The 21,323-nt window shown below is 43.1% G+C and overlaps 1 protein-coding gene across 1 annotated transcript in view; it reads right to left on the reverse strand.

Moving 5' to 3' along the window:
- Positions 1-21,323, reverse strand: part of LOC311232900 (endothelial cell-selective adhesion molecule-like) — a gene marked incomplete at both ends in the record, with an annotated part of 53,885 nt that overhangs the window by 10,297 nt on the left and 22,265 nt on the right. Inside the window, 3 exons of the mRNA XM_084319734.1 lie at positions 6,240-6,375; positions 7,494-7,616; positions 13,173-13,328. Coding sequence (XP_084175860.1) covers positions 6,240-6,375; positions 7,494-7,616; positions 13,173-13,328 — 415 coding nt within the window. The remainder of the gene's footprint in view (positions 1-6,239; positions 6,376-7,493; positions 7,617-13,172; positions 13,329-21,323) is intronic.

The following is a 21,323-nucleotide window of genomic DNA, read 5'->3' on the forward strand; positions in this document are numbered from 1 at the left end:
CACACACACACCAGCACACACACACACTAGCACACACACACACAAGCACACACACCACACACACACACACACACACACACACACACACACACTCTGGCACACACACCACACACACACACACTAGTACACACATACACACACACACACACACTCTAGCACACACACCACACACACACACACCAGCACACACACACACTAGCACACACACACACACCAGCATACACACACACACACACCAGCATACACACACACACACACTAGCACACACACACACACCAGCATACACACACACACACACCAGCATACACACACACCAACACAGGGGGACCCGCGAGAGAGGTCTAGAGTTTGGCCCCTTTTCACAACGAGGTTATCACCAGCGGGTCCAGCCCCGACACACGGGCATCGGCAAGCTCTGACGCACACGCTGATGTTCTCGCTAGCACACGCCCGTACACTGGCGCGCACGATCACGACACACACACACACACACACACATACACACACACACACACACACGTTGTCTGCACGCATACACAACCTATTACGAACACAGGCACGCATACACACACACACTCTGACACGCACACACGTACACTGACACATGAACACACGGACTCTGATACACACACGGGCTGACTGCGCGCACATCACACACGACACTCCGCTTCGTTCTCTCTCCCTATTTGCTCCTTATTTTACGTTATTTTAATTTTTTGGGTGTAGATTTTGTGTTTTTTCTTTTTTACTCTTTTTGGGTTTTGAGTCTGGGTCATTTTAAGTTTGCCGTTTTATTATAATCTCTGTCTGGATGTCATTTTAATGTGTTGGATTGGGTGATAATGTTGGCGGGGAGGGCCGCTGTTCTATTCTTCTCTCCCTCTTACTTTTCTCTCTCCTTTTCTTTTTTCTCTCCCATCCCTCTTCAAGGAAGATGACTGAACAAATTATACAAAAGTGGAGGTCGTGTGAACCGGGTAGCGTAGGCCAGGTATTGGGGGCCACACATTCACGTTGGCTGGGTAAGGTCGCTGACGAAGGAAGACGCAAAGCCAGTACGAGATTTGTAAAGTGGGCTGGGAGGGTGCAGAGGGTAGGGGTCTTAGGACATTGGACGGCAACGGCACCGGCAAAGGTTGAACTCAGTGCGTGCGCGAATCAGGCGGCCACTAGAGTGGCCACTGCCACCGCTGTTTTGGAAGGGACGAAATCCTTCGAGTTCAAAGCTAAGTCTAGAGCTAAACAGGGACTAGCGGAGGCCGAGACATTCCTGGCTGACTGCTCCTGTTTTCTGGGGGAGGTTGAATGGACTATGGAAATCTGTTTCTCGTGTGGCATGCCTGGTCATCGGTTCAGGGAATGTCCCTGCCCACCCCCCGAACCTGGGACACGAGGCTGTTTTTTGTGTACTAATCCTGGTACTTGGTATCTTGGGTGCCCCAGAAAGAAATGGCACACGGAATCAGGTATGCTGAGAGGTAGGACGGCTCAGCACAAGGGGGGCGATCCCCATTAATCTCTCTCGTGTTCTCTCTCTCCTAGGCCTAGGGGGGAGTGATGGCAGACAGGGAGAATAGCCGCTAATATGTTTGATTGCCTAAATACGATACTAAGTGCATGTCTGTCTGTTGTATGGGTGCATGGTTCTGCGTTTATGATTCCAACTAAAACATGTGTGTGTTGATACCGGTGTGAAAGGCAGTATTAACAAATTTTGTTTGTCATGGTTTATTGGTAGGTGCATGGGGTACATGTGTGTCCTGAAGTATGGGTGTAAAGGTTATGTTTGGTTCGATTACTGCATGTTTCTATGGTTGTGGTAGGAGACTAGGGAGGGGATTAGGCACCCCGAACCTCTAGTCTCCAACAGGCGGCAGTGGGCTCGCAAGAGTCTGGGCGCACGTTAAACACACCATATAGTGCTGGGGAGAAACTGAAGGCCCTCGTGCGTAACGAGGTATGAAATAACATACCACTGTGGTACCGTCTAGTCGGCCCAGGAAACGTCGCACGTAAGTTGGTGTGGGCACTGGGTGGTACGTGGGCGACAGTCCACACCTAGGAGCAGGGCAGTGCACCGGAGGGGGCGCAGCACCTGCCGTGAACAGGCTAGGCTGGCGAAAACGGTCAATATGTCCATGCCCAGAGCAAGCGGGGTGGGGACAAGACCGTCGGTTTCTAAACTGAGTGGCTGATAGGTACTACGGACAGTCAGCTGCTTGGGGTTCTGACTTGATGACGGACTTTGAGGTCGCTATCGACTGGGTCGCCAGCCGGTTGGGAGAGCGTTATGGCGGAGACCATAAATGCACCTGGCTCAATGTACAGTCAGGCCACAGTAACCTTACTAGCCGATACAGGGTTAGTAGGCGAGTTGTGCTTCTGTGATCAGTGTTTTTGAAAAGAAAATGCTGGGAAGCAGAGGGATGAGGGGTGTCAATTCAGAGGAATCTGGATTGTCTCTCCTAAGATTGGAAAGGGACCCAGCCTTAGACTGCACCTGAAGGTGAAATAAGGGGACTTCTTCTGTTCATGTGAGGAGACCTTAGCCTGGAAGTGGAGGCCTGTATCCTTAGTTGGATGAGAGGGGGTCCAGTGTAGGAGGCGATGCGGCCCTGAGAAGCCGGTTTCCCCACACGTGGCATCTCCTGATCCTGGTGGGGAGAGGTGCATCTAAGTAGGGCAAGGAGTGCATCCGAACGGGAGGAGGGTACTCTTAACTGGAAGGAGGTCAAAAGGGTCAAAGCGTGGATGTTGTTGCTTGTTTTTTTTTTTGCTTTTTTTCCTGCTCTCCTCTGGAGAGGCTGTGGACCATCCAGCTTGGATGCTGGAATATACCCCTGGTCTGTAAAATGCTGTTTACCTCATTAGAATGCTGTATAACTCAGTAGGATACTGTATACTCATTAGTATATATATACTCATTGGAATACTGTATACTCGGTAGACTACTGTATGCTTAATAGATTAGATCTGCGTTAGGAATGCACTGATATAGGACAATGTGTGTTTTGTTTGGGTTTGATTTGATTTATACTATGTGTTTTATTGGAATATGTGTTTCTGATTTTGTCCTCTCTTGTTGTTTTTTTTTTTTTTCATTTGTGAAATAAGTGATAATGAGCACGGAGGGTGACGCTGATGAGCCGGAACTGGAAATCTGAAAGTTGAGTGGTTCTTTACGCATTTTGTATGAGTTTCAGTCAATGGGTTTTCTCATAGAGAGTGTCTAGATGAATTGTAATCTGCTTGTGGTTGTTGAGTAAGCTGTGGTGTTCTGTGTGTTTTGTTTCTTCCGCGGGCTGTCGGGTTGGGGAGTGGCTGAGCGACCATGGACGCGATGGGGGAACGGTCAGCTGTCGTCCGCTTCCTTGGGGACGCTGTGGTCATGCTGAGAACCGTACCGAGGCCCTTCTCCTCTCCATACCTCTGCCGGTGGTGACGGAACTGATCTTGGGGTGGAATTGCCTTAAGGTGGGTTCTGGAAACCCCGGACGATATCACGAGCTGTCGCTCGATGGTCGCCTGAAAATGTAGGGCTGGGGCCGAATTGAGGGGGAGGGGCCGGCAACAGGGCTTCGGCCTGAATTCGGTATGATGTGGTGTCCTCTGGGGGTGATGGCTGACTGACGAGGATGGAGTGTTGTTCGGCGCTCTCTGCCTGATGACCTGCGGGGTGAGACTTGTGTGGACTCAACAACTGAATTGGACTCGACAACTGAATAAATTACTGAATTGAAATAATTGATTGAATTAAGAATGTTAGAATAATAGGTGAGAAAGTATAAATTGATTGAAATTATGCAAAATGTGACTGAACTAAAGTTGGACTGTCTTAAAGTATGATTGAAATTGTGCAAGATATGACTGAACTAAAATTGGACCGTCTTAAAATATGATTGATATTGTGCGGAATAAGGCTGAACTGTCTGAACTGTCTTAAATAGTATTTCGAACATGTACATTGTGCGAGAGTGTCATGCATCATTTCCATATTTTACAGATCCTGGTTAATGTTAAATAGACGTCAGTTATTGCTGGGTTACTTTTTTCGTTTTTTATTCCTCTATAAAGTTACGGCAATGAATTTTTGTTTATTCCTCTATAAAGTTACGGTAATGAATTTTGATGACTGTTCGAATTGGTGGTGTACCCTCGAGTATGTTTCCTGGCTTGTGTTGTGTAGTTGTTATTAGATGTGTTAGCCTGGAGGGGTGTGGCAGACACAAGAATTGAAAGATGGACGATTGAGGTGGGAAGGAGAAGACGGTTCGCTCCACTCTCTTCCCCTCTGGGTCATCTGCCCACCTACGATCCCTCCTGTCTAAAGACTCTGGACTCTACCGGGGGGGGGGGGGGGGGGCAGTCGTCTCGGAGGACATCCTTCTTCTACTCCTCCTCCCCCGTTTATCCCCCACTGACTGTGCAGGAAGTGGAGCTGTCCGTTGCCACGTGTTGCCAGATCGTGATATCCAGATAATGGGAGGAAGCTATGCCTGGTCTCTCCTCACCGGATAACACAGACTCTCCTGTACCTGGTACCGGGAGAAGACGCCTCGTGTTATAGGACTCTACCTGTTCTGTCTCCTACTCTACCCTCTCTCTCATCTCTCTATACCCGCACCATATTCTCTCTCTCCTCTGGGCCCCCACATATATGTGGTCACACTCCACAAGCCCTACTGGGTTGCGTACAAGTCTGATATGTAGAGCTGTGATCCATCACGGACGTCGGGCGGCGGTGGAGTTTCATTTTCTTTTGTATTTTTCTGTTTTTTTAAGGGGCCTTTTGGCGCCCTACGCCCTGGTTTGGGTTATACACTGTTATGTTTTATTATACACTGTTGTGTTTTATCATACACTGTTGTGTTTTATTGTACACTGTTATTATACACTGTTATGTTATGTTTGACAACTCACAGTGAGTCTGATGTGCTGTGAGCTGCGCCAAGGGCCGTTACCATAATAGCGGGACTATGGGACGATGTGTGCCTTTTATCCTCCAGTTATGTCATAGTGTTGAGCATGTTATTATTCATGTGTTCTTTAATAGGCCGTAAGGCCGTGGATTGTCTCGGGAGGTTTTTGGCCACATGCAGGACTCTGTTTGATGAGACCAGTAGAGAAGTTGATGATTGTGATGATACTCTCGTGGTTTGCGCTATGCGACGGATGGGTTGTTATGGTGAATCGGCCGGTGTTTTTTTTTCTTTTTTTTTTTTTTTTTTAAATGTATTGTTTGGTTGTTTTTTGATGGTTTTTGCTGTGAGGTTTTTCTTCTTATTTCGTTTTTATTCCTAACTTCGTTAGGAAAGGGGGGACTGACAAATAATTACTAAATTCCACGTAGTGATTCTCCATAAAACTGCAGGAGACACACTGATGCATTTCACTACACAAGCACAGCCCTCCCCCTACACTCACTCTCACTGTCACACACACACACCTACACACACACACACACACACACCCTTGTACTCACCGGCATTAGATAAGCCGGATCACATAAATTAACAAGATGCCACAAGCCGAATAAAATACGACTAGGTCATCCAGTGGTCACATAGTCCAGTCTCCATTAATCACAGATCGTTATCATAGAAGACACACATGCACAAACGTACACGTAAATGTGCGTTACATGCACTCATGCACGGCGGACATACTGACTGACCAATACACACAGACACAGCGTGCACGCAGGACGAAGACCACAACCACACTGGTCGATTGGGGGACCAATAAAACACCCTGACAGAGAAGAGACTTCTACTTCTTTCTTCTTCTCTGCTTGGACTGACTGGACGGACGAGACTGCTGCACAATGACTTAACTTTTATCCTTCCTTTTATATACTCAACCGGCCGGTTGTAACAATCTAGATTACAAATTGTACCTTGCTATACATTGCTTGTTAAACTGTTTATAATAAATACCTTCAAAAGTGTTTCATCTCTTATATTGTTAAGTATCGTTTACAACTTTCACGTTTGAATCTAAAACGTGACAGTACCAAGAAAGGCTATTTTGCCTAGAGGTCAATGTTTGGCGCCATTGCAGATTCTATCTTTAAGATTACATTCTATAACATTTCTTTTTCATTTTGTAGAACTGTACTTTCTTTAAAGGTATCAAAGGCATCAGATGCTGTTAATGTTACTGTTACTGTTAATGTTACTGTTACTAAACTAGCTTTGGAAAATAGGTTTTTGAAGTGAAGTGAATCCACATGATCTCACTTGATGTCGTTGGCCATGTCGTCCTTTGTTTCTCTTCTTCTCCGCAGCAGGAAGATGAGGAAGAAGAGGATGATGATGATGAGGAAGCCAACCACAACGCCCACCATGGCTCCTGCTATCACCCCTGCGTTAGTGGCTACAGACCGACAGGGAGAGCACACACAACATACACGAATCAACACACATCATAAAAGAAATAACTATTAACTCTTTCAGTGCCACTCACGAGATTTCTCGTGTTTTTTTATAGGTGGTTGCTAGCCACTCACGAGATTTCTTGGATTTTTTTTTTTTTTTTTGCGATCTGAAAAATTATTGTATCACCCGAGCCTACCCGAGTATAGCCGAGGGGCGCCGACGATCACTGTGGAAAAAAGCGCCCCCTGTCGTCTCCCAGATGACATAAGTGATTTTGGAATGGACTCAATGAAAATGAATGGGGAAAAAAATCCGGTACTCCACATTTTCCAGTTCACTGATCCAGCTGGGGTTACCAGAGTTCATTCTGGAGCCTCAGATCCCCGCGGATCATAGAGATCTACTGTGTCGCGTTGGATCCATACACGTATCGATTTTTTCGAATGGTGATCAGGAATTGGAATATACCAGTTGGATACCATCTGATGTCAGGTAAGGACTCTATGTTATCAGTGGTAGGATAATCGGAGTAAGTTTGATGAAGTTATAAGCTGTTTTGTGAAATGTCTTCTTTCGGTTTCACTGTAAAACTCCGTGAGGTAATCAACGGAGCGATTATCAGTGCGCGGCCGTAATGTGCTTGCGTGCACGTATAATATTGATCATCTAGCGTTTATTTGAAAACGATTCATAAAAAGGCAGACGAATATCAACGTTGTGGAATATTCCACTAAAAGATGATTTTCATAGAATGCTCCAGAATGAGCTGTTTTTTATATCAAAACGGGGGCTTTTCTAACTGCTCTGAAATGGAAACGACGCGATAAAAAAACAATCTGTCTTCACAGCACTGACTGGAAAATAGTCTTTGATAATGCGATGGGCAGATTAGACACATAGCCATAATTTAAAACATAGATTAGGCGATATTAACGTTAACATTGGCGCCGATGGTGGCATTCAAGCGGTAAAACGGAAAACCAGGCGTGGCACTGAAAGAGTTAAAACCCGACTATACTTGGGTCTGGCGCTCAAGCGATGGCGAGTTAATCCGACTATCATCGTGACTGGTGGTCAATGTGTTAAGCATGAGGTCTGGAGCGCTACAGTACGTACAGCTGATGATCTCCAGGTCGATGAAGCAGGTCTCCGACCCGTGGCTGTTAGTAGAAGTGCACTTGTACTTCCCAGAGCTGGAGCTGCTCAAGTTGCTCAGCTTCAGAGTGCCGGCCTTGGCATCTGAAACACAGACAGGAAGCGCGTCAACATGGAGGCACACGGACCAGTGCAGGTGGTCGCTACATTACATTTACATTTAGTCATTCAGCTGAAACGCTTTTATCCAAAGCGACTTACAAGTTCTGTACGACAAGTCATCAGGAAGGGCACAACTCTATCAGCAGAGTAACAATGTTCATCAAGGTGTTGAGTGCTACAGTGTAGGTTAGTTTATTAGGACAAGTGCATGACAGTAAGGTTAGTTAGGGTTAGATTTTAATTTTATTTTTAATGGTTGAAGAAGTGCGTCTTTAGTTGACGGCGAAAGATTGGACGGGTTTCGGCTGTCCTAACTGGGGTGGGCAGTTCATTCCACCATTGTGGGGCAAGGACTGAGAATAGGCGACTTCTCTTTGATGACCCTCCCGGAGCTCGGATAGGAGTAGGTCTGAGGCGGCCAGAAGATGCAGAACGTAGGGGTCTTGAGGGTGTGTAGTTAGAGACCATTGACCGGAGGCATGGCCGCCTAGTTATAGTTGAAAGTGGGGGTGCAAGATTATTAAGTGACAGGCAAGGGGTGGTTTGGAAGGGGTCCGGCACAACCCCCTCCACGGCAGATTTTTTTTAAATTTAATTTAATTATATTGCAATTTCCTGCAATATAGAGCCTTCAATCTTGACCAATAAAGCTGCTCTTTTCACTATAAAACTCAGTTTATATTGCAGTATGATAGCCAATTACTATTATAATAATAATAATAATAATAATAATAATAATAATAATAATAATAATAATAATAATAATAATAATAATAATAATAATAATAATAATAATAATAATATATTATTTAGGGATGTCCCGATAGCGTTTTTTTATTTTTATTTTGAGTATCTGCTGATACCGATCTTTCCCGATCCGATCTTTCACATTAGAAACCAATTTGACGCATTTTTGTCAGAAACTGGCGAAGCTAGACAAGCCCCTCCGTTCACATCCCCAGCAGCAGTAGCAACAACAACAAAAACAACAACAACCATTCTTAAATCATGACGTCAACATCATGAAAGATTCACTGCGAGGGCTCTTTTAGCTAACGCTAGCTAGGCACGTAGCTATACATTACAGTAGCATCACTTCACTGTCTGCCGAGCTAGCGTTGGATACCAAGCAAGCTAACATTGACTTTAAAGCCAGCACTAGCTAATGGTTAGGTAACGCTAACGCTATAGCTGCAAGGTAGCTCATATATTGACGCTATCAATAGCCCCAGTCGAGTGCGGAGGCTCGCATCACCATACGAGAAATATTCAGTTTCAATCTGTTTGCGCATTTAGTATACAGTCACAGTGTTCGACTTACGTAATGATTTGCTCCATTTTGGAAACACAGACGAATAATCCTCAAAGCGAATGTTATCCAGGTGGACTTTCTTCATTCAAACGAGGCATTCAAAACAGCTGTTTGGCAGAGGACCAGCCGCCTCCCCCATTCCTTTGCTTGCTCTAGTCACATAACGTCCACCTTGCAAATATTGCAACTGGCTATATTGGACTGGCTTTGGTTTCAATTTTAAAATGCTTCCAAACTTCTGACATTTTGTGTAGCTGCACCGAGTCATCAGGTGGACATAACCTGCCCGGCCGTGTTTACTTGCAGGAGCAACACGTTACGTTGTGGTACCATCGCATGCACTCATGCTCTGGGGGAGGGACCGTGGGAGGCAGTTGATCAAACCATTAAAATGTGGAGGGCGGGGGGGTCACAATCTTTGGAAACTTAAAAACTTGCTATTAAATATCATTGCGTATTATTAATTTGATTGAAATTACGTAGTTATGGTTACATTTATATATTGGGGGGGGACATATCATATTTTTCATATGATCAAAAAGTTCAATTGTGGGGGTGCAGCTACTCCACTTGCTCCATTGCTCAGGCGCCGGTGACCGGAGGTAGGTGGGACTGGTAGCGCTTGGCACTCTGCACCTGTCCTCTGGCCCATGGAGGTGTTATAGAACTGGAGTAAGTAAAATTGGCCACAGTACAAGGAATGGTCAGTTTACTAACATGCACCCTTTGACCCCTTGATTTCAACATTTTTGACGAAAGTGCACTTTTTTGTACTGACCGAATCTATTTATTTATTGGACTTGACAGATCAACGATGTAGGGATCCCGTTCTGGCAGTGTCATGGCTCTTGTGCTTTGAAGTGCCATGTACAGTATGTCTCTTGTCCCTGTTTTGTCTTGTTTTGTCTTGAATGTGTAGAAATGCAGCTGTTTGCCACATCATGCTCTAAATTGCACCTTGCAGGACTAATAAAGTTTTTTTTTAATTGAATTGAATTGAATTAATTTCAACATAAATTGCTCACCCAGTACGCTGACATACGGAAGCCCTGAGAGGCCAGTTCAGTAAACGTGGTCGTCTGGTTCATAGAACAATTAGAACATGCTCAGTACGTGTCTGTCAGCTGATAGATAGATGCTGTCTGCTCTACTAGTCAACTTCACCAGCTGATAGATAGATACTGTCTGCTCTACTAGTCAACTTCACCAGCTGATAGATAGATGCTGTCTGCTCTACTAGTCAACTTCACCAGCTGATAGATAGATGCTGTCTGCTCTACTAGTCAACTTCACCAGCTGATAGATAGATGCTGTCTGCTCTACTAGTCAACTTCACCAGCTGATAGATAGATGCTGTCTGCTCTACTAGTCAACTTCACCAGCTGATAGATAGATGCTATCTGCTCTACTAGTCAACTTAACCAGCTGATAGATATACTGTCTGCTCTACTTGTCAACTTCACCAGCTGATAGATAGATGCTGTCTGTTCAGTACTAGTCAACTTCACCAGCTGATAGATAGATTCTGTCTGCTCTACTAGTCAACTTCACCAGCTGATAGATAGATACTGTCTGCTCTACTAGTCAACTTCACCAGCTGATAGATAGATGCTGTCTGCTCTACTAGTCAACTTCACCAGCTGATAGATAGATGCTGTCTGCTCTACTAGTCAACTTCACCAGCTGATAGATAGATGCTGTCTGCTCTACTAGTCAACTTCACCAGCTGATAGATAGATGCTGTCTGCTCTACTAGTCAACTTCACCAGCTGATAGATAGATGCTATCTGCTCTACTAGTCAACTTAACCAGCTGATAGATATACTGTCTGCTCTACTTGTCAACTTCACCAGCTGATAGATAGATGCTGTCTGTTCAGTACTAGTCAACTTCACCAGCTGATAGATAGATTCTGTCTGCTTTACTAGTCAACTTCACCAGCTGATAGATAGATGCTGTCTGCTCTACTTGTCAACTTCACCAGCTGATAGATGCTGTCTGCTCTACTAGTCAACTTCACCAGCTGATAGATAGATGCTGTCTGCTCTACTAGTCAACTTCACCAGCTGATAGATAGATGCTGTCTGCTCTACTAGTCAACTTCACCAGCTGATAGATAGATGCTGTCTGCTCTACTAGGAACTTCTTAGGAACTACTTAGGAACTTCTACTCATGTACAATAGAGAGCATCCTGACTGGCAACATCACCTCCTGGTTTGGGAATAGCACTGCACAAGACCGTAGCAGACTACAAAGAGTGACACGTTCAGCCGAACGCACAATTGGAGGGGGGCTTCCCACCCTCCAGAACAGTTACAACAAGCGGTGCAGGGGGAAGGCTAAGAGAATTATTAAGGACTCGAGCCACCCGAACAACTGCCTCTTTGAACTGCTGCGGTCAGGCAAGCGATACCGGAGTCTTAAGGCGAGCACAGAAAGACTCAGAAGAAGCTTCTATCCCCAGGCCATCAGGCTGCTAAACGAACAATAAACACTATGCAACAACCATCAAATGCACACAGCACACACACCCACACACTCACTGAAACCACACAAACACACTTTATATTTATTGATAAAGGATTTGCACTACAACTCGTACACCCACTGTAAATTGTACCTAAATTGCACCTCATCCCATTTCTGCCTTGCACTATATAGTATTGTATTAGTACACTGCACAGTATTGTATATTATATGGTAACTCAGTTACGTCTATTCTGCATCGAACATTGTACATATGTCTATACTGAACACTGTGACCTCATTTTTTTTTTACTTCTAATTTACATGCTATACTATGTTATTTTATTTCATACTTATCTTGTCTTGCACAGTCTCTGGAGCGTAACAGTAAGAAGCATTTTGTATAAAAGTATTCTGTATGACAACTATTAAAGAAACTTGAAACTTGAAACTTGAAACTTGAACTAGTCAACTTCACCAGCTGATAGATAGATGCTGTCTGTTCAGTACTAGTCAACTTCACCAGCTGATAGATAGATACTGTCTGTTCAGTACTAGTCAACTTCACCAGCTGATAGATAGATACTGTCTGTTCAGTAATAATAATAATAATAATTCATTTAATTTATATAGCGCTTCTCAATAACCCGAAGTCGCTGACAGTAGTCGGGAGCAGGAGTACAAACAAAGAAACGAAAGCAAAGAAACAAAAACAAAAACAACAAAGAAAGCAAAAAAACAAAAACAAAAGGATCATGAGACCATGGGGGGAACAGGGGAGACAGCCTGATAGCACAAAAAGACTGGAGACAGACATCAATCAGGTTGGAGGGGAGGGGGGGGTTTAGGGGTGGGGGGGGGTTGAAGGCAAGGGAGAACAGGTGGGTTTTGAGGCGAGCTTTGAAGGTGGAGAGTGTAGGGGAGTCTCTGATGGACTGGGGGAGGGAGTTCCAGAGTCGGGGTGCAGTGCGAGAGAAGGCCCGATCTCCGAAGTTTTTAAGCTTGGATGTCGGGACAGTGAGGGAGGCAGTGGAGGAGGACCGGAGGGAACGGGTGGGGCGGTAGGGGAGAAGGAGATCAGTCAGGTAGGGGGGGGCCAGGCTGTGGAGGGATTTGAAGGTGAGGAGTAGTGTTTTAAAGTTAATGCAGTGTTTGATCGGGAGCCAGTGGAGGGAGTGGAGGACAGGAGTGATGTGTTCGCGGGACCGGGTGTTAGTGAGGAGGCGGGCGGCTGAATTTTGGACCATTTGCAGTTTATGGAGGGAGCGGGAGGTGATACCAGTGAGGAGGGAGTTGCAGTAGTACTAGTCAACTTCACCAGCTGATAGATAGATGCTGTCTGCTCTACTAGTCAACTTCACCAGCTGATAGATAGATGCTGTCTGCTCTACTAGTCAACTACATCGGGGACATTGAATCCTTGTGTTGTGTTAATTACAGCTCGAAGGTAGCAGTCCCTATAAGACAAGGTATTGCAATTTTTTACATCTACATAATTTCATGGAGGAGGATTCAAGGATTCAGTAATCACAATATTCAAGGTAATCTACTGTCAAACTAAATTAATGTGTGCAAAACTGTTTCGAGTTTTTGGATGTGTGGGAAATGATGTGCAAAATAAAACAGCGTTGTTTTTGGTGAAGTGCCCCTTTAACATCCATAGCAAGCTACAGTATATATACAAAAATAGCAACTCCAGCTTGAAATGGTTACACAGAAAACAAACTGCGCTGTGTGAAGACGTGGTGGGTCTACTCACTGAGCATGGGCATAAAGAAGACCTCCTGGGTGGGACTGGTCTTCTGCCAGAGGTAGAGAGGAACCGGTCGGCCGGAATTGGACCCGCAGTTCAGAGTGACGTTACCCTTCAGCACCGGCTTCCCCGACAGAGAGCATTCTGGGACGGAGGGCGGGACTAGGAGAGGGAGAGGAGACATTTTATTTTAGATGTGAAGCAATGTCACTCACTCACTCACTCACTCGCTCACTCACTCACTCACTCACTCACTCACTCACTCACTCACTCACTCACTCACTCACTCACTCACTCACTCACTCACTCACTCACTCACTCACTCACTCACTCACTCACTCACTCTGCCCCTAGTGGTGGTTCCCAGGCATGGCTATGACACTGTGTCCTTGTTTAATTTAGTACAAACCACTCTACTTATTTACCACTGTGGTGAGCAACACCACAACAGCAAATATAAATATATATAAATACAAATATATTACAACTAGTATATTTCACTCAATCAATTATCATTTTGTGTAACAAGCAGCCAGGTGATAAGAGGTAAGGAATATATTACTGGTTTAACCTTTTTTAGACAATGCATGTTTCTGAAAAAGAACGTGGCTACATGTACTATATAGTCATAACAGAAACCACACGTAGACTATAAGTATATCATGTTTGACATGAAACATTATTGATGGTCGTAGAAAGACAGGTCTGTGTGACACAATACATAATATTTCTTCTCTCTCTCTCTCTCGCAGTGAGACCAGACATCAGGGACATCAGCCTGTGTGTTGTATCTCTTAACCCTTTGGGTGCCGTTCACGTAGACTAAGTTTCTATCGCCCGACGGTTGAGTGCCGGAAACGTAGATCTACGTTTTTCTCACAATATTTCTTTTATTCGCTATTGCCATTCATAATTCAGCGGGGCACCTTGTGCATGCTGTTCTGAGTGTGTCTGAGCTGGCAGACGGTCTTATACCGCCCTCTAACGCCTTCGGCCACTATTGCACTCCATTAGAAACGGTGTAGTTTCTTTTCTCTACTGAGCTGCGGCGTGGGGGCGGGTCCTAAACACTCCGGCAAAACACGCGCTTGTAGCGATGGCTTGATAAACTGACCCCGCCCGCCCATTCATGTGCAATGCCCAATAACGTCGGAGACAGGATTGCTGTGGATAACTGGAATGGCGATCAGATAATTGGATAATTTTTTTTGCATTACATCAGAGACCAGGTAAGGACTCTATATATCCAATCTTGCGTTGATCTGATATTTCTTTCTCCCGCGATTGAAGCTGTGTGCTGTGTGTGGCTGTTTACCGTTGGGGGGGGGGGGGGCGCCGCACTCCAGGGCCCATTTCATGTATGCACGAGGAGACATAATAATGATAATCTTGGATAGTACCTCCATTATCCCTCACTCCTAACCAGACATCACCATTATAGGCTAGCTTTTATTCTCTCCACCACTTCTAACCACATTAACATTTTGGATTCATTGAGCCCCAGAATTCTTGCTGTTGATATTTCTTGATATATCACATCAAGATATGTAAGAAACCACACTTTCCGGCACATTTTTTCCGGTTGAAACCAACGTGATGCAATCAGTTTTTTAGCTACTGTGATACCCGATAAAACCAATCTTTTTAGTTGTGGGTTCACTGCAAACTCAAAAACATCATTCAATAGCAATACCGCGGGGTGTACAGGTATATTCCAAAATACGAGTATTGATAATTGTTGGGACACATCTTTCCAGAATGCCTTAACTGGTGGGCAGTCCCAATACATGTGCATAAATGTTCCTTCGTCCCCATTTGTACATTGGGAGCATTTGGAGTCTTGTATAAGCCCCATTTTGCACAGCCTTATAGGAGTCAAGTATGTCCTGTGAATATAGTTCAGATTGATTTGTTGATGATCCGGGTTCCTTGATGTAAGTCGGACATTTGCCCAGGCTCCTTGCCAATCAAAGTCATTTTCCAGGTCTGGTATATCCCTCCTCCAGACATTGTCTAGTTGAAGGGTTTCGTACGAGGACGTTAGTAATTGATAATAAAAACCTGATACAAAACCTCCCAATGTATCTCTTTCATAGAAAAATTTGTGGTATCTGTGGTGTTCAATTGGTATGTGTAATGGAACACCGTGAGATCTCATACAAAGTCGTAACTGTATGTAAAAAAGCCATGTGGACTCGGTGAGGTTAAACTTTATGCATATTTCGACATAACTACAGAGGCCCTTGTTATTAAAAATATCCCCTAATGAGTGTATGCCTCTTTCTTCCCATACAGGGAATCTTATAGGTCGTTTTCCCATTAAGAGAGCATTGTTATTGAATATGGGAGTGTGATTATGCCATACTTGATTGTTAGGAAATTTCCTTTGTGTTTCCCGCCATGTCCTGATTGCATGGGTTATTATTGGGCCAAATTCTCGCTCACAATGCTTGATTGAAAGTTTAGTGTATGCTATGTCTTTCAATCTCTGTGGGGCTACTATGTTTTCTTCTAATTTTCTCCAAGATACCAAAGCCTCGGGGTCAAACCATATCTTCTTCAATGGTCTTAATGTGAAGGCATTAAAATATTGTAAAAAATCTGGGACTGCCATGCCACCGTCTGCTTTACTTCTCTGTGCGGTGGATCTTTTTATGCGAGGTGGTTTGTTATTCCAAATAAATTTGTATGTGGAGGTTTGTAATCTTTTCCAGTAGCCCTCTGGAGGAGGTAACGGAAGCATTGAGCTGAAGAAATTGATTCTTGGTAATACATCCATCTTAACTATTGATACCCTTGCCTGTACTGAGTTTTTAAGTTTTGCCCACCTGTCCAGGTCGTCCTTGATTTTGTTCTGTATTTTTGTGTAATTGTGCTTCACCGTTTGTCTTATGGTGGGGAATATTTCCACTCCCAAGCATCTGAAATGTTTTACCATCGGTATCGCACCTGGGAGGGTTATATCTTTTTTTGCAGGGGTGTTAAGTGGAAGGAAAGCCGACTTCGGCCAATTTATCTTAAATCCCGATAAATCACCAAAGTTCTCAATCAACTTGAGCAGATGAGGCAATGTGGTGTTGGGGTTTTGCATGAACAATATTACGTCGTCCGCATATAAACTAATTTTTTGTTGTGTGCCCTTGATTACGATTGGTTCTATGGATTGGGATTGTCTTATATATTGTGCTAAAGGCTCTAATGATAAATTGAATAGTCCGGGACTAAGAGGGCAACCCTGTCTGGCAGAGCGTGATACCGGAAAGATTTTGGAGATGATTGTGCCTGTTGTAATCATGGCCGATGGGTCCTTGTATAGTACTTTAATCATATCAATGAAACCTTTTCCTAACCCCATCCTTTCCAATACTGCCCATAGAAACGACCATTCCAACCTGTCAAATGCTTTCATAGCATCCAGGGATAGTATCGCCTTAGGTGTGGTGTCCTCTTTGTCTGTATCTAGTACGTGCAGTATTCGCCTTATGTTATCATTGATCAGGCGACCTTTTATGAAGCCTGTTTGGTCCGTATGAACTAAAGACGTCATATGCTTTTGCAATCTGATGGCTAATATCTTAGAGTACAGTTTGACATCGGTTCCGAGGAGGCTTAAAGGACGGTAACTACCGCATTCAGTGGGGTCTTTGTCTTTTTTGTGAAGAACTGAAATGAGTGCGGTATTTTGGTGTTCAATGAAGCTTCCCTCTTTGACTGAGTATAAGATCATATTTAGTAATAAGGGTCCAAATATGTCCCAGCAAGAAATGTACATTTCTGATGGGATACCGTCAATTCCCGGAGCTTTGCCGTTTTTCATTCCGGATATGGCCTTCTTGAGTTCTTCTAATGTGATCGGTACTTCTAACTGTTTAGCTTCTTCATCCGTAAGTTTAGGGAGAGTAATTTGATTAAGATATGTGTCTAATTTGTCTTGATCAAAGGTCGTTTCTGAGTTATATAAATCGGAGTAGAATTCTTTGAATGTATCGTTTATTATTTTGGGTTCTGTTACTAGAGCTTGTTGTTTCCTAATGGCAGTTATATCTGCAAATTTTGCATTAATTCTTAGTCGCATGGCTAATAGGTGACTAGGTTTAGAACCTTGGAAGTACTGCTGTTGTCTAGTGCTGCGTATTTGCAATTCCGATTTTTGTCTGTACATTGCTTTGATCTCGGTCTTTAGAATGTTAACTTGGTTATCTAGTCTAGTAGAGTTGTTGTATTTTAAAGAATTAAAAAGCGTTGAGTAAAGCTTTTCCATTTCAGACAGTTTTGTGTTTTGATTTTTGCGCAATATGGAGGTAAATCTATCCGAGAAATCCTTGATCATACCCTTTACCGACATCCATAATATTCTGGGATCTTGCACCGAGTTAGCATTATCTTGTAGGAATACTGTGAGAGCTTCTTTAATTTGTGTAATGAATTCCTTGTTGTTAAGCAGCATCGAATTAAAACGCCATCTTGGGGCCCGGGTAGATAGTGTACCAAATGTTGCTTTCAGGATTAAGTAGCAGTGATCTGATAGCGCATTGGGTGTCATTTCCACTTCGTATTTATCAAATATTCTCGGGGATGCAAAGACGTAATCAATTCTGGATAGTGTGTTGTGTCTCGCCGAACGACAGGAGTACTTGCGGGTCATGGGGTTAAGTGAACGCCATAAATCAGTTACTCCTGTTGATTTCGACCAATCTTTTAATGCTTTAGATGAATTCTTTTGTTCGCTGGAGAAGGAAAGGTAAGTTTTGTCCATCCTTGGGTTCCAAATGGCATTAAAATCCGCACCTATTATATATGAGTACTCGGGATGGTTTAACATTTCTCCTGTTAGTGAAGTGAAGAACCCCACTTCGTACAAATTCGGGGCATATACCGCTGCCAATGCAATTTTCCTGTTATTGTGTATAATCCTAGCTATAGTTATGCGCCCCTCAGCATCCGACCATACCCCTTTCAATTCGATATTTAATTTGCGTCTGACGACTATGGCTACCCCTCTAGTTCTCGTAGCAAAAGAAGAGTGACCAATATTATGGTATATGTTATCCGCTAACGTATTTATGTCTCCCTCTAAAATGTGCGTTTCGCTTAATAGTGCCACGTCCACATGTTCTTTTTTCATCAGTGTAAGCACGCTTTTGCGCTTGTGTTGTTTGTTTATCCCACCGGTGTTCCATACCATTATATTCAAACTAGCCATAGTCTATGCATGTTTTCGTGTAGTTTTTGGTAATGTTTCTGGAGTATGAAGCTACAATAGATGCACATCCAATTAATGAGGTCCCGTTGAGAGCTGAGCTTAAAAACATATATATATACAAATAAAAATCCCCTATTTTCCCCTCTCCCAGAAAGTCGAACATGCCTGTGTTCCAAGAACACATCCTCCGCGATTGACTTTCTCCCATGGTCCACCGGATTGCCCAACCTGAGCATTGTAATCCTAATTTTCCTATGCTCATTGCCATAGGATCTAACATTTCCATTCTATTGCAATAGAATGTCGCTTTTGGTCTTGCACCTTCCCTTACTGTAATGAAGTATTGTGATAAATAACCTAAAGATAAAAATAAAAAATAAAATAAAAAGAGAATAAACCTTTATCGACATATTCCTTTGAACCCTCCACCAACGTGTGGGGGGAAAAAAAAGGAAAAGATTGTAGATCAATATTGAAACCTTAATGTGAAGAACATTGGAAAAGAATAATGTAAGTTACAATATATTTAAAAAATATATAGTAATATTGACACCTTAATGTGAAGAACATTGGAAAAGAACAATGTAAGTTAAATTATATTTAAAAAATATAGAGTAATGAGAAGAAAAAATTTAATAAAATAAAAATCAATGGAAAGATATAGATAAGGAATAAGAGATAAATAATTATCAACGTGGAGAAGCCACTAGAACCGATTTAACTGATTAGATAAGATAGAAAAGCAGCGCCTTTTAGCGCTTCAATGTGCCTTTAATGGAGTGATTACTTAAATTGTTAGAATAACCTTGCTGTGCTCATACGTTTATGTGTGGATAATTTTAAAGTATTATTATTAAGGGCTGATTGCACTTCATTTAATTTATTATCTGCTATGTGTATGCACACCGAATGTTATTGTTAGAGTTGTATGCTTCGTTGTCATGGTGCCTTATATTCTAGAAGGTTGTAGAATATACTAGTGCCTAGACTATTTTACATTCCAGAATGATCTAAGAGACCCAGGGCATTTGAGCGATAAACCCAGAATATTCCAGATAGATCTTTTTGCATTGATATTTATTTGTCCCCTCAGAGACCAGAGACTGAAATTATAATGTATTATGAATCGTATTCTACACAGTACACTTTGTTATAGACGACTTGCATATCGTTTGCTACTTTGATGAACACAGCAATGTCATTCCAACACTGGTGGAATGACCTCATTGATGAACACAATAAAGTCATTCCCACACTGGTATATATTTAGAGAGAGGCTTAACTGATTCCGGCATTTCCGTCATGCTTTGGGTTATTTGCTGCATTTTGAATCAGGAAATCCTCAGCATCAAAGGGTGTAAATGGACCTGACCTGCGGCCGTTATTGTCCAAGAATGATAACAGCGCCGGATATGCTAGCCTTGGCTTGTGGCCGGCTATGTACAGCTTTTGCATCACAACTTTGTATGGTTGACGTTGGATGATGGCCTCTCTGCTCAAATCTTCGTAGATAAATATTGGTTTATCACCATACTTCAGCTTCCCACGTTGGTTGCGAGCATATTTGATGATTTCATCCCTTGTTGTAGTTTTCCGCAGAGTGACAATGATGACTCTCGGCCCGTTGATATTTTGCCCCTGGGAACCAATTCTGTAAACTTGTTCCACTTCTGGCACTTTGTTTGGATCGGAGTTTTCCAAAATCGTTGATAACTCTTTTGGAAAGTTGATGTCATCGCAGTTCACTGATTCATCAAGCCCCACAATGCGGATGTTATTCCGCCTGTGGTAACGATGGGTTTCTAGTTGCCTCTCCATCACTTCGTTTTTAAGCAATTTTATTTCCCTCCGGTATTCATCTTTCACTTTTTCCATCTCTTCTCCCATCTCTGTCATGATACCTTCGTTCGCCTTGACTGCTTTTGTGTTTTCTGTCACCGAAATCTCCACTGTCGTGATTCGCTTTGACTGTGCATCGATCGCTTCCTTGACTTCTTCTAATTTCTCATTGATGCGATCGAATTTAGCCTCGATGCGATCGAATTTAGCCTCGACGTTTGCCTCGAGCGCCTTGATGTGTGTAATCTGCAGGTTAGACTGTTCTACCATCTGTTCTTTCATCAGGTTAGACTGTTCTAACTGTTCTTTCATCAGGTTAGACAGTGTGTTGAAATCGGGTGGATTTCTGCTTTCTTCAGTTGACGGCATATGGTAGATAGATGCAGTGACGTTGGAATCCATAAATCTGGCTGCTCTCCCTTTTACGGAGCTTGAATCTGTACCTTCTTTTATGTTGGTCTCTATTGACTCTCTTTCGGGGACCGTAATCGATGATCCCGATAAGTTGTCCTCTTCCTTCTCCTCCTCGGAGCTTGTCGCCGTCGGCTCAGAACCAGCGACGGTTAGGACGCGTCTTTCTCGTTTTTTTGCGTCCTGCGCCGTTGAAGTTGCCGTAGTTATTTTCTCTGCCTTCTTTCCACCTTTAACCATATTGTCTTTTGATACGGTTAGTAGAGGGTCTTAACAATACATACGATGTGGTCTATTCTCTTTCTTTACTGTCCAAATAATGTTTTTAAACGAAATTAGCGTTAGTGGGAGCGGAGCAATTGCAAAATGCGTGTGCTACATGTTGTAGCTTAACCGGAAGTTTGAGCTGGAGCATATGTGTGTAGGGTTTTAGAAAATAGGTATTAGGGGTATATTATATACTAACATTTATATAATTGTAACTTCGCTGGATATACACGGTATACGGTTAAAATGTTATTATTGACTATTTTTGTTTTATCCTGTTTCTGTACTTGCATATATTTTAACCACCTTTACTGAAAGTTTCATTATACATTGTGTGTTGAGTACTGACTTTTAATACGTTTTGTTTTGCAATAATAAAAAAATTAAAAAAAAAAAAATTAAAAAAAAAAAAAAAAAATGATAATCTAGCATTGATT

Source organism: Notolepis coatsorum (genome assembly GCF_963971535.1).
Source record: "Notolepis coatsorum genome assembly, chromosome: 8".
NCBI lineage: Eukaryota > Metazoa > Chordata > Actinopteri > Aulopiformes > Paralepididae > Notolepis > Notolepis coatsorum.